This window comes from Centruroides sculpturatus, unplaced genomic scaffold (assembly GCF_000671375.1).
Source record: "Centruroides sculpturatus isolate CEXI.00-Female unplaced genomic scaffold, Cexi_2.0 scaffold59, whole genome shotgun sequence".
Taxonomy (NCBI): domain Eukaryota; kingdom Metazoa; phylum Arthropoda; class Arachnida; order Scorpiones; family Buthidae; genus Centruroides; species Centruroides sculpturatus.
The window spans coordinates 794,531-808,946 of record NW_019384301.1 but is presented as its reverse complement, the minus strand read 5'-3'; the positions used below and the strand labels follow the sequence as shown (position 1 = coordinate 808,946).

At 31.0% G+C, this 14,416-nt stretch overlaps 1 protein-coding gene across 7 annotated transcripts in view; it reads right to left on the bottom strand.

Annotated features, from left to right (window-relative positions):
• The window catches only part of LOC111641025 (HMG box transcription factor BBX-like), a 134,854-nt gene that overhangs the window by 4,922 nt on the left and 115,516 nt on the right, over nucleotides 1–14,416 (bottom strand). For 6 of the 7 annotated variants that reach the window (XM_023387236.1, XM_023387164.1, XM_023387308.1 and 3 more), the window contains exons 6-7: nucleotides 11,428–11,691; nucleotides 6,706–6,815 (exon numbers count right to left, since the gene is read on the bottom strand). In XM_023387236.1, the coding sequence (XP_023243004.1) occupies nucleotides 6,706–6,815; nucleotides 11,428–11,691 (374 nt within the window). The remainder of the gene's footprint in view (nucleotides 1–6,705; nucleotides 6,816–11,427; nucleotides 11,692–14,416) is intronic. The other variant, XM_023387576.1, reaches the window with a different exon arrangement.

The following is a 14,416-nucleotide window of genomic DNA, read 5'->3' as shown; positions in this document are numbered from 1 at the left end:
ATAAGTTCATTTGAAAATACACATACATTGATTCATTTAGTACAGTGGTTCCCAATTAGTGGTACGCGTACCACAGGGGTACGCGAAATTGCATGAAGGGGTACGTGCAGCAATCTAAAATCAGTAAATTTAAAAACATGAGATGAAGCAATCAAAAAAATAATGGGTGAACCATCAAAAATTCGATAATTTACAACATGATGTCGAATGCACAAATTTGTTTATTTATAACTAGAACTATTCTTGAAATTTCATTAAAAAAATGCATTTGTGACAATACCTAAATGAAATTCTTATGCAAGAAACAAAAATTGTACAATTATCACAATTTGTGCTCGTGAAATTAATTTTGAAAATTTTTGTTGCTGTTATTTTTCTTGCGCGACAATGCGACTTCTCACAGAGTATATTGATACTTCACTAAGTTTAATAATCAGTTGCGACATGTTGCTTCTAAATCGGGCTAGAATTCATCTTTTTCTTGAAATAAAAGAAAATTATTTGGAGAAAAGAATTGATAGCGAAAAAGATGCTCGCGATCGACGATAGCGATTATCGCAAGCGTGTTTTTTTCTCCGAATTTTTCCTACTCGAAAGGTCGCGTTGGATTCTATGAGACGCTGGCACTTTTTGACTTTTCTTTCTGAGTAAACTCAGCATGTAATAAAAACATTATTTATTGCATTTTTCTCAGCTCGAAGAAATTGGAGAACTTAAATTTTTTGAAAAATTTCAGAAAAAAATGCCACAAAAAAATTCACCACAGGGCATCTCACAGAATCCATGTGATCTTAATTTTGAATTTATAACCATCGCATTGTGGGATTGTCCTAATTCCTTTAATGTCCTAATAATTTTAAGTTTTATACATGTTTGCTGTTTCTGTTTAATGCAGCAAAATCATTGTGGTGCGATGTCACAATGCATCGTGTGGCAGGGCCATAAAGTTTTTTATTACAAAAATACATAAACTGAGTTAATTAGTCCCTCTGTCTTTCAGATGGAACAATGGCTGTTAGTACACCGAAAGGCTGATGATGAGGTGTCAGGCAATACTGTACAGTCACCTGCTAATGATGTATCACCCTCTAACAGTACTCAGGCACAAAAAAAAAGAAACCTAGATAATAAGGAGCAGTCTCTCAAAAAAAGGAAATATGATGATAGTTAGGAGTATTAAGTACTGGGGTTGGATGTCATGCCAACAGTTATCTCAATCAAAACTTCTTCCAAAACTTCAGACTATGTGGCGTCCTTTTGAATTGCCTGAAGACAATGTGCATATTTTGATTTTGAATTGCCTGAAGACGATGTGCATATTTATGTCGAAAGCACTCGCAAGATTAAAATATTTTTAATTATATTTAACGCCTCATAGTCTGAAGTTTTGGAAGAAGTTTTGATTATGATGATAGTTATATTCAGTTTGGTTTTACATGGTCTGGAGACCCTGATTCCCCATTGCCACAGTGTGTCGTTTGTGGAGAAACGCTGTCAAATCATTCGTTAAAACCGTCTTTACTGTGTCGCCATTTGGAAACCAAACATGCTAATTTTAAACATCAATCTGTGCCCTTCTTTCAACATAAATTAAAAGATCTCAAACAAAAGCAAAAATCTATTGAGATACTCTCCTTGAACATGAATGTCAACACTCTGCAAGCCTCTTTTAGAGTTAGTTACTTAATTGCCAAGCAAGCAAAACTACACACTATTGGGGAGAACCTTATACTGCCTGCAGCAAAAGAGATAGTGAAATGTATGTTCGGAGAAAAATGGCACGAGAACTTGATGTTATTCCCCTGTCAAATAACACTGTCTCTCGTTGTATTGCAGACATGTCAGATAATCTGAAAAGTAATCAAATTCAATGCATTTTACAAAGCGATTTCTTTGCCATACAACTTGATGAGTCCACAGACATATCAAAGTTGGCTCAACTTTTAGCATACGTTCATTACATTCATTCCAGAAAGTTTCACGAAGAGTTCCTGTTTTGTCGCGCCCTTCCGATTTACACCACTGGGGAGGATATATTTTGCATTGTCAACGGTTTTATAGATGAAAACAAAATGGATTGGTCAAAATGTGCAGCATATGCACTGATGGTGCCAGAGCAATGACTGGTGATTTTTCAGGACTTGTGAAGCGGATACAAGATAAAGCTCCAGAAGCAAAATGGACCCACTGTGAAATTCATCAAGAGGCACTTGTTTGTAAAAATTTCCAACCAGCTTAGAAAGCATCACTCTTAAAAATGCTGTAAAGATTGTCAACTTAATCAAGGCCCATTCCACAAACTCAAGAATTTTCGCAGCCATTTGTAAAGACCTTGACAGTGAGCACGAGAACCTGTTGTTACATACTGAAGTGTGCTGGCTGTCCAGAGGAAGAGTTGTTTCGAGAATATTTGAGTTGAGACATGAAATTGAGTTATTTTTGGTCGAGTATAAATATGATGAGTACAAAACAGATGCTGACTGACCCTTTGTGGCTGCAAAAATTAGCTTACTTGTCAGATATTTTCACAAAGTTGAATGAGTTGAATTTGGGCCTTCAAGGCCAGGATATAACCATATTCACTATGCAGGAGAAAGTTGAGTCAACTATCAAAAAAATCTCTCTCTGGACATCTTTGATAGACAAATGTAAATATGACCAGTTTCTGAATCTGAAACTTTTTTTGGAAACAATTTCTTTGTCATTAAATGAAGATGTAAAATCAGTCATAAAATGCCACTTGCAAAATTTGTCGGCAGAGTTATGCAGTTATTTCCCAGAAATATCGCCAGAATGGAACTGGGTAAATAATCCTTTTGCGAATAACTTCACCAACCACCTTCCCATCTCTGACCAAGAGGAATTAATTAATAGGCATTTCATGCAGCAGCAGACTCAAGTGTTGTTTTGCAGAGAAATCACTGGGTAATTTTTGGACTGACCTAAAAAACATTTATCATGTCAGTGAAGCGGCAATAAAATATTTACTACCATTTTGCATAACATACTTCTGCAAGATCAGATTTTCGGCCATGACAAATATGAAAAGTAAACATCGTCACCAACTTGAACTTGAAGATGACTTGAGACTGAAGCTGACCAAAAAGCAACCAGATTTTACAAAGTTGTGCAAAGAAAATCATGCACATTTGTCACATTAAAATAAAATAAAATAACCATATGTTATTTTCATTTTTATTAGAATTGTATTTTAAAGGTAATAAATGTAAAAAAAAAACTTATTATCTTTATCACTAGCTGTCTACCCAGAGCTTTGCCTGCATTATATCGAATTTTCTCGCAGTAAAATGTAGCCTATGTCCATCTCCAACATGTAAGCTATCTCTGTGCCAAATTTTATTAAAACCTGTTCAGTGGTTTAGATGTGAAAAGGTAACAGACATCAGACAGAATTACCTTCGAATTTATAATATTAGTATGGATTAATATGAATTTCTGCTATAAGGGGTACGCGAGTTTGAGCTTTTTTTTGAAGTGGTACACAGGAAAAACTAATTGGGAACCGCTGATTTAGTATTTCATAAATAATATCAATCTTAATTAATCTTACACAAAATCTTAAAACAAATGAATAAAATAAGTTTTCCTTATTGGTTTATTTTCTTAGCTAATATTTAATAAAATTTAAAAATCTACAAAAATACATTGTTTGATATGAAACAGAATAATTTTAGTATTATACACAAAAAGACATTTCTAAAAGAAATTTAATTTTATCTGAAAGTCATTTTAAGAAGTTGTTATTTATATTCAATATTTATAAAATTGAACTTAAACTTTAAACTCAATATTACAATGAAAATTTTGGAAATTTATAGCAAAAGTTCATCATCATTATTATTTTTATGTATGTTAAATCAATTTTATTCAAATAATTATAAATAATTCATTTTAAAAATTATTTAACAATACCTTGTCGGTTATTAGATGATGAATTGCGTCTTTTCATTCTTCGAGGTCTGTTTAATATTTCTATATCACATTTAGGCAGTGCAGCAATGTGTTCTTCAAGATCAAAGTCCCTTTAAATAAATTATGTAAAATTTTAAAATATAACATTTATTTTACAAATATCATTTTCTAATTGTTTTAAAGTAACCTATTTCTATATAAATTCAAAATAATAAAATAATGAAAAAAAATCAGCTAATATTAGACTGGAAAGTCCAGAAACATTCAGTGAAATACATAAGCATTTAATGTGTTTTGATCTTGTTTATCTTGTAAAGCTGTTGATCCCTTCTTTAAATGTAATTAGATTATTATAATGAATCATCATCATCCTATTCTTGACTGTTCTGTTTCATTTAAAATTAAATTGTACTGTAAAAATGATTTAAAGACTCATTTAGTAGATCACAGTTGTTGTGAGAGTAGCCAAGGACGTAGGTCTCAATCTACGCCACTTACGGGCACTAGTCGGTGAGACTAGTTCTCTAGGATGCAGATCACTAGATCTGATCTCAAATATTTCATAGGAAGGCGCTGTATCAAAATTGATCTGAACGGCGAAGTTCAGATGCTCGTCAGGTTCCCGACACCAGTTTGTCAATTAAGTTCTGCGGACAAACACGCGTTTGCGATCTGATTCGGAATCAATTCAAGAGACATTTAAGTATATTTAACAAAAGTAAATTTAATAATTTTAAAACAAAACGAATACAAATAATCGATGAACGACAATTAAGCGACAAGCTATGGGCTAAGACTTATTCTAGGCTAATGCGCGATCGAGAGAGAGAGCTCACAAACTCATTCTAAAACATACGACCTGTTTAGTTGTCATCGTTCGTCTTCATTTGTAGTGGCAGAGGATTCCTTGTAGAAAAAGTTCATTTACTTCTTAACATGGGAGAACGATATGTGCACAAATATAAAAGTATCTTTACTAAGTTCAGACTCAAGACTTAGTCTATGAGACTCGTTTATGGGCATTGGTCATCAGGAGGAGAACTGTGTGGAGTTTTGACGCTTTGTCCAACCAGCTTAGAAAGCATCACTCTTAAAAATGCTGTAAAGATTGTAAACTTAATCAAGGCACATTCCACAAACTCAAAAATTTTCGCAGCCATTTGTAAAGACCTTGACAGTGAGCACGAGAACCTGTTGTTACATACTGAAGTGTGCTGGCTGTCCAGAGGAAGAGTTGTTTCGAGAATATTTGAGTTGAGACATGAAATTGAGTTATTTTTGGTCGAGTATAAATATGATGAGTACAAAACAGATGCTGACTGACCCTTTGTGGCTGCAAAAATTAGCTTACTTGTCAGATATTTTCACAAAGTTGAATGAGTTGAATTTGGGCCTTCAAGGCCAGGATATAACCATATTCACTATGCAGGAGAAAGTTGAGTCAACTATCAAAAAAATCTCTCTCTGGACATCTTTGATAGACAAATGTAAATATGACCAGTTTCTGAATCTGAAACTTTTTTTGGAAACAATTTCTTTGTCATTAAATGAAGATGTAAAATCAGTCATAAAATGCCACTTGCAAAATTTGTCGGCAGAGTTATGCAGTTATTTCCCAGAAATATCGCCAGAATGGAACTGGGTAAATAATCCTTTTGCGAATAACTTCACCAACCACCTTCCCATCTCTGACCAAGAGGAATTAATTAATAGGCATTTCATGCAGCAGCAGACTCAAGTGTTGTTTTGCAGAGAAATCACTGGGTAATTTTTGGACTGACCTAAAAAACATTTATCATGTCAGTGAAGCGGCAATAAAATATTTACTACCATTTTGCATAACATACTTCTGCAAGATCAGATTTTCGGCCATGACAAATATGAAAAGTAAACATCGTCACCAACTTGAACTTGAAGATGACTTGAGACTGAAGCTGACCAAAAAGCAACCAGATTTTACAAAGTTGTGCAAAGAAAATCATGCACATTTGTCACATTAAAATAAAATAAAATAACCATATGTTATTTTCATTTTTATTAGAATTGTATTTTAAAGGTAATAAATGTAAAAAAAAAACTTATTATCTTTATCACTAGCTGTCTACCCAGAGCTTTGCCTGCATTATATCGAATTTTCTCGCAGTAAAATGTAGCCTATGTCCATCTCCAACATGTAAGCTATCTCTGTGCCAAATTTTATTAAAACCTGTTCAGTGGTTTAGATGTGAAAAGGTAACAGACATCAGACAGAATTACCTTCGAATTTATAATATTAGTATGGATTAATATGAATTTCTGCTATAAGGGGTACGCGAGTTTGAGCTTTTTTTTGAAGTGGTACACAGGAAAAACTAATTGGGAACCGCTGATTTAGTATTTCATAAATAATATCAATCTTAATTAATCTTACACAAAATCTTAAAACAAATGAATAAAATAAGTTTTCCTTATTGGTTTATTTTCTTAGCTAATATTTAATAAAATTTAAAAATCTACAAAAATACATTGTTTGATATGAAACAGAATAATTTTAGTATTATACACAAAAAGACATTTCTAAAAGAAATTTAATTTTATCTGAAAGTCATTTTAAGAAGTTGTTATTTATATTCAATATTTATAAAATTGAACTTAAACTTTAAACTCAATATTACAATGAAAATTTTGGAAATTTATAGCAAAAGTTCATCATCATTATTATTTTTATGTATGTTAAATCAATTTTATTCAAATAATTATAAATAATTCATTTTAAAAATTATTTAACAATACCTTGTCGGTTATTAGATGATGAATTGCGTCTTTTCATTCTTCGAGGTCTGTTTAATATTTCTATATCACATTTAGGCAGTGCAGCAATGTGTTCTTCAAGATCAAAGTCCCTTTAAATAAATTATGTAAAATTTTAAAATATAACATTTATTTTACAAATATCATTTTCTAATTGTTTTAAAGTAACCTATTTCTATATAAATTCAAAATAATAAAATAATGAAAAAAAATCAGCTAATATTAGACTGGAAAGTCCAGAAACATTCAGTGAAATACATAAGCATTTAATGTGTTTTGATCTTGTTTATCTTGTAAAGCTGTTGATCCCTTCTTTAAATGTAATTAGATTATTATAATGAATCATCATCATCCTATTCTTGACTGTTCTGTTTCATTTAAAATTAAATTGTACTGTAAAAATGATTTAAAGACTCATTTAGTAGATCACAGTTGTTGTGAGAGTAGCCAAGGACGTAGGTCTCAATCTACGCCACTTACGGGCACTAGTCGGTGAGACTAGTTCTCTAGGATGCAGATCACTAGATCTGATCTCAAATATTTCATAGGAAGGCGCTGTATCAAAATTGATCTGAACGGCGAAGTTCAGATGCTCGTCAGGTTCCCGACACCAGTTTGTCAATTAAGTTCTGCGGACAAACACGCGTTTGCGATCTGATTCGGAATCAATTCAAGAGACATTTAAGTATATTTAACAAAAGTAAATTTAATAATTTTAAAACAAAACGAATACAAATAATCGATGAACGACAATTAAGCGACAAGCTATGGGCTAAGACTTATTCTAGGCTAATGCGCGATCGAGAGAGAGAGCTCACAAACTCATTCTAAAACATACGACCTGTTTAGTTGTCATCGTTCGTCTTCATTTGTAGTGGCAGAGGATTCCTTGTAGAAAAAGTTCATTTACTTCTTAACATGGGAGAACGATATGTGCACAAATATAAAAGTATCTTTACTAAGTTCAGACTCAAGACTTAGTCTATGAGACTCGTTTATGGGCATTGGTCATCAGGAGGAGAACTGTGTGGAGTTTTGACGCTTTGGATCTGTCGAAGAACTCCTCGAATTCGGACTAATTTCCCTTATATCTCCTGAATTTCGACCAATCATCGGCCAGTAACTCTTTCATGAGAACGGACGAAAGGGGGATGAATGAGGGGTAACCATTTCCCATCTGAGCGAGATTTTTAACCAGATAAGAAAAAGTCAGAGGATGTTCTCTTCTGTGAAAGGAAGTAGCATCTGTTATCTGGGTTTTTCCCACGTCTAAAACACTAGTTTTTCACAAAAATGAAGTAATATTTTGTGTCGATAATTTAATATTATCAATAAAAATTCATAAATTAGACCCAGGGCCTTTCGGATCTCACATTGTTCATTAATATAAAAATTCTCTCCATAAAGTAAGCATTCTGTATATTATTATTTTGATAAATCTTTACAGATTCTGCTTTGAAATTTGTTTCCCTCTTTCACTTGTCTATTTTTTTTTTTATACTTTTTTGTAAGTCAAGTAGACTATAGTATGTATAATTCACTAATAGCATTTGTAACATTTTCAGCTTAAAATTGATTTCTCATATAGAACTGTCACTATTACTTATGCTTGTTTTCTTTTCTTAGTTTCTACAAAATTAACTTTATCATTTATTTATTGATACTGTAAGTTTAATTGCCATTCCTCTGACAATTTTACCATCTAACTTAGTCAAAACAAAAAATTATGACTTTTATTTTAATATCCAAGCAGACACTTTTCTCACTTAAAAAATCTACTGAATCTTGTTTGTTGGGATAGTATACTGTGATGTAAATCTAAGAAGCTATGCTGAAAGCATAGAAGGCGATCAACATGCATGATGTTTTCCAAACAACAAAAGCAAGGGACATTGCAGAGAGTACTACAATACTGAAATGTTGAAAAAAAAGCATTGCCTTCGATTGACACTAAGTTGGAGTCTGTATCTAGTGATAATGAGTCAGTCAATTCAGAATCATTTCCAGATGCTGTGATCATTGATATATTCCATAAGCTTCCAGGAGAAGAAGTTGATGAAGAGGACATTACTAATTGATTGAATGAGGAATATTATGACAGACCATTCTTTAACAGATGAAGAAATTATCAAAAGTGTGCAAGATGAAAGTGATAAGAAAGAGGACACCATAAAGGCAGAGAGAACAAAGATTTCTCACACTGCTGGTGCTGAAGCTGGTGCGACATTTTCTTGCAGTACATAATGCAACAACCAGACACATGAAGTACTGATATAATGCTCATACAATGATTGTGTGATAAAGCATGCTATCAATGATATCTCCATTAAAGCAAATAAAAATCTGACATTTCTTGAAGTGACTACACTGAATAGAAGATGCAATATTTCAATTGTGATGTATTACATTTTAAATTTGTTTTACTGTATACAAATATTAGACTCTTATTTATTTTTAAATACATGTGCACTACAGACAGTAAACATATAACATTAAAGTTAATAAAGAATTAAACTAACATCTTTTATCTCTCAGTAATCCAGCACTCTCACTAATCCAACATTGATCTGTACAAGGAATGGCAAGATTAGCAGGCATATTGTAATTCCATTAATCAGATAAAATCATTAGTTGTATTCCTTATATTGTATTTGACACAAATGCTGTCTATTCGTTGAAGTAGTCATTACTTATCCAGTTGAATGCTATCATGGAATATGTCCATAATAAATGATAAAGATAAAGATTTTTTCAAACTACATAAATGTTTTTGGAATTTGCTTTCATCAGAGACTTTAAACTACACAAAGCAAGTAAAACTTACTATTTTAATTACCTGTCATTTTGGCATCAAAAACTATAACTCTGAATTATTTTTTCAAATTAAGTATTTTATATTTCAAAAAAGTTACTAATATACTTATAAATGAAGAAATTAAATTTTTTACTAATTTGTAGCATGACAATATCATACAAAACAACATATTAATAATATTAATTTAATCATCTATAGTTGTATAAAAAAAGTGGATATATACATAATACAACTTCACACACACACATACAGGATCATAATTAAAGAGCAGGTATTCAGAACTCTCTGTAGAAAGAACTATTGGGTAAATCTCAACCAAATTTGGTACAAATTTTTCTGTATGTGGGGTTTCAATTTTTGAGACAATTTTACTTCAAAATTCAGCTGCTTGGCTAAAATTTGGCACTGCTGTTCTCCTTAATATGCAAATTATATATATTTTCTAACAAATTTCAGGAGTTAAGAAACAAAATTATTAAATATGATTACAGATGTGGAATGTGAAACTGGCAATTATATCAAAGACATGTATCTACATCTCCATGCTCTAAAAACTGCATTTGCTGCACAACACACTTGATGATGGAATGAAACTGACCTGCATACAGTTGTTGCACCTGTGAAATTTTGCCTTTTAAGACAGCTAGGTTGGAAACATTGCCTTGAAAAATGAAGCACTTTAGATTTAATGACTATAATGTTGGAAATGATCAGTTAATTATTCTTCCATGCAAAAACATTGCAGTAAGGTTTGCACATTTAAGGATTGTGTTCAGACAATTTCCTGCTGCAATGACAGTTTTGGAGCATATTGCCATACTTAGTGGTATTAACAGAAAATGTCACTGGCCCATGTGCAGTAATAAACACCAATGACAAAATGTACTGTGAAACCATATCACACTGTTACCTTTGATTAGTGAAATGGAATTTGTTGGTGAACATGTGAATTTTTGTCAGACCAAACATAACAGTTATGTGTTCACATTACCATATAATGAAAATAAGCCTCATCACTCCACAGAATTTGTCAAGTCCATCCATTATCAATTATCATCCAAACTACAATGTCGTGGAAAATGTTTTTCACTTATCATTATTACAAGAAAGCTATTCCTGATTGTAGAATATCTCATATGGATTGGAACCTTTCGTACTAAACCTTCCACACTGATGTGTAGGAAATGTCTAATTGCCAAGATATTACATATGTACTATTAGCTGCCATGATAAATTATCATTCTGAGCTCTACTACTGCAGTAGCAATGTTTCACTTTTCAGAGATCCAATTAGTTTGTGACCCTCTCCTGGTTTCACAGCAAAGTTCTAGTTTCCTCAAAATGCAAAATCAGTTTCCTAAGATTCCTAATCAGAAGAAGATCAAAATTCCTTAAGTGCCAAGCTGGCATTGCCATTTCATTAACATGCATTACTTGTTCAATTCTTCTATCTGGCTAAGACAGCAGCATGACTGTTCACCTGTCAAAGAATAGTGATTGTTTTTATACCAAAAATTAGTTATAAAACTTATGTAATATACACATTACGTGATAGCACCAAATTTTGCTCTAGCTACTGAATCTTAAAGTAAAATTTTTTCCCAGAAATCAAATCTGCATGCACAGAACAGTATGTATACTAAATTAGGTTGAGATTTGCCCAATAGTTCTTTCTACAGAGAGTTCTGAATATGAACTCTTTAATTGTGATCACTTTGAATCTGAATTTTGATGAGAAATGAATAACTGGTTAAATAACTGGTATTTTATTTTAATTGTAATTTTTATAATTGTATAAAGCAAACTAGACAGATAGAAACAATAAACTTCGAAAAACGTTTTGAAGAAATTAATAATGGTACATTTTAAAATCATCTTAGATTTCTTACCCAGATTTAAATCTTTTGCTTGAAGAATTATTGTGTTTTGAAGTTCCCGAAGTTGAATCTGTATTTTTTCCTTGGTGCCGTAAACGTCTAGCAATAGCAGCACTTGGTTTAAAATCAGGATCTTTAGCAGGATCAGTATCACTATGAAAACGATCATCATGAAAGGCAAAATTGTCTCCAGACACTTGCTGTTTCATTTTTTTAGTAAAAGATTCCATATTGCATTTTGGAAGTGCAGCAATTTGCTCATCTAAATCAAATAATCTACAAAATAAAATTTCAGCATCATTTATCAATACATGACAGTTTTGAAAGATATCAGATTTTTTCTCAGAGTAAATAAATCAATATCCTCAATTATTATATATTCAAACAGAATATATGTTGAGTTGTTCAGGTAATATAAATTGAGAAAATGTCATGAATTTTGATACCCTTTTAAATTTTGCATTATTTATTTTCAATTACTACTATTCTATTTGTTGAATTTGTGATTTTGGAGAGGTTTAGGTACATATGATTTCGTCTTTAATATTTAAGTAAATTGAATGATATCGCTTGGACTTAATTTGAGTAAATTGTAAATTTATGTACAAATGAAACAAATTTATTAAATTATGTCTAAAAATCTAATATTTACTGATTTAATAATTTTACTTAAATAAAATTTTCAGAATATTAATATTAAAACTAAATTTGTAAATAATTCTTTGCAACATTAAAAAAAAAATTGCAATTAAAAATACAGCTACTCTTTACAGATTACTATAATGTTTTAAATTATTTAATTTATTATAAAATTAAAACTAAACAAATATAAAATTGCACATCTTTTAATAATTTAAATTTTATTTTATTTCTCCATCTCTAAGCATTATAAACCCAACTCTCTTCTAGAAGTCTTAATAATAATTTTTGTAATATTTTTGAAAATTCATTGATTTCATCCATAGAATTATGTAATTCTATGTAAAAATACTATAAGGAACTATGTTTATTTTGAAATTTATGTTTTAATAAATCACAATTATTTTTTAAAAATTAAATGAATTTTAGAAAGATTTAGAAAAAACATAAAAGTAAATAACCATGTAAACCTGCTGACCTTATTGGCTTTACATCCTGGAATGCATTCCAGGATATGAAATATACTTTTTAGATTTGAAATTTAAAAAACTGTTCTATGCAATTTAATTTCCATTGTTCTTTATGTATATTCTGAAGAAGCTTAAAAGTAACAAGCAAAAGTGTTTAATTAAATACAGTAGAACCTCGATTATCCGGATTGTTCAAAATAAAAATTTTACGAATTTGCTGATTTGCACTTGGTGAAATTACAACACTGTTTACAGTCGACCCCCCTATAATTACGGTCCCTATAATTACGATTCCTATAAAACTACGAAAAAATATATGTATTTTGGAAATGTTGAGTCGGATTAGTGTAGAATCGATTAATTTTATGGAAGAAAACCTTTCAATCAGCCGTAGTCCGTAAACTTGACACGTGTCGGGCTGTGATTGGAACGACTTGTAAGAAATCGGATTCCTAATAAATTGGAACGTATCTATATCTTATAGGGGGGTCGACTGTATTAAATCACATTGGAACATTTATGACAAAACAAAAAATTTGATAATAAGTAATATCTGATAATATCACTAATGATTACTTTTTAATGACTTATTATCAATTTCATTTTTGAATTTCTTCATTTCCCGTGTACCCATAATGTCGGGGAAAAAAAGACAATCAAATTTTATATTTTCAGAATTGAAATGCTTCAAGCATACAAATAGAATAAAAAAAACTATCTCAAAAAAATAGTAAACTCTGAAATTCAAATGTGAAACAAAATTTATGTCACAATTAATGCTACTAGTTATGCTAAAAGAAGGGCCAAAAGAAGTTTGAAAGAAATGGGCCAACAATAAAAGTTTCTGTATAAAAAATGATAAATTATAATGTATAAAATCTTTTCATATGATGTTCTATAACATATTTCAATTTCAATTCTTTCAAATTTAGTTTCTTTCAATCAAATTCTAAATTTGATAATGCATAAACAGCTTTTGAGTCAAATATTCACTTACCATCTTGTACTATATATCAACTTATTTAGTTAGTCAATATTTTAGTAAAGACAAGATTTATTATAATACAGTAGAGCATCGATTATCCGACTCAATTGGGGACTCAGGTTGGTCGGATAACTGAAAAAATCGGATAACTGAAAAGAATGAAATACATTATTAGTATAGTGTATTAATATATCGCTATTAACCAACTTAGCGTTGAATTTTCATCGATGTTAAGCCTATCAATTTTTTTTAAAATAATAGTCGTCACTATTCTATCGTTATAAATTATTTTTAAATTATTTTATTGCTCACAAAACAAACCACCACTCATAATTAGAAAATTAAGTCTTGTTTAAATACTGGCCTCCCTTCAATGGTCGAGCCGATGTTGCCAGCTAAAACACACAAAAATTTAACAAAATTAATATTAAAGTAGCCAAGACATAGCCAAATATTGTAGTGCCACATCACTAGCGGACATTTGAAATTTGCTGACTAGAACAGTTGGTTAACCGATGTGACGGTTAATCGGGGGGGTCGGATAATTGATGCTCTACTGTACTATAAAGTAGACTTTGTGACTACATCTCTAATATATGGCAACTTAAAGAATGTTGTGACTTATTAAATTTTTGAGAATCAAAAAATAATGTCATTGAAGTGGAAGAGACAATCTGGTAAATTGACATGTTTGAAAGCTGTATTGATAACATGAAAATTTTATAAGGATATTTTATTATTGCAATATTTTTAAATTCTATATTTTAACTTTATTAAAAAGGTAAAATAAAAAATTATTACAGTAGATCCCCCTATAAAACTGTTTCCTATAGTTACAATTCCTATAAGACGGTGAAAAAATTGTGGCGGTATCCATACACAACGGTAAAAAAACTCCTATAATTAC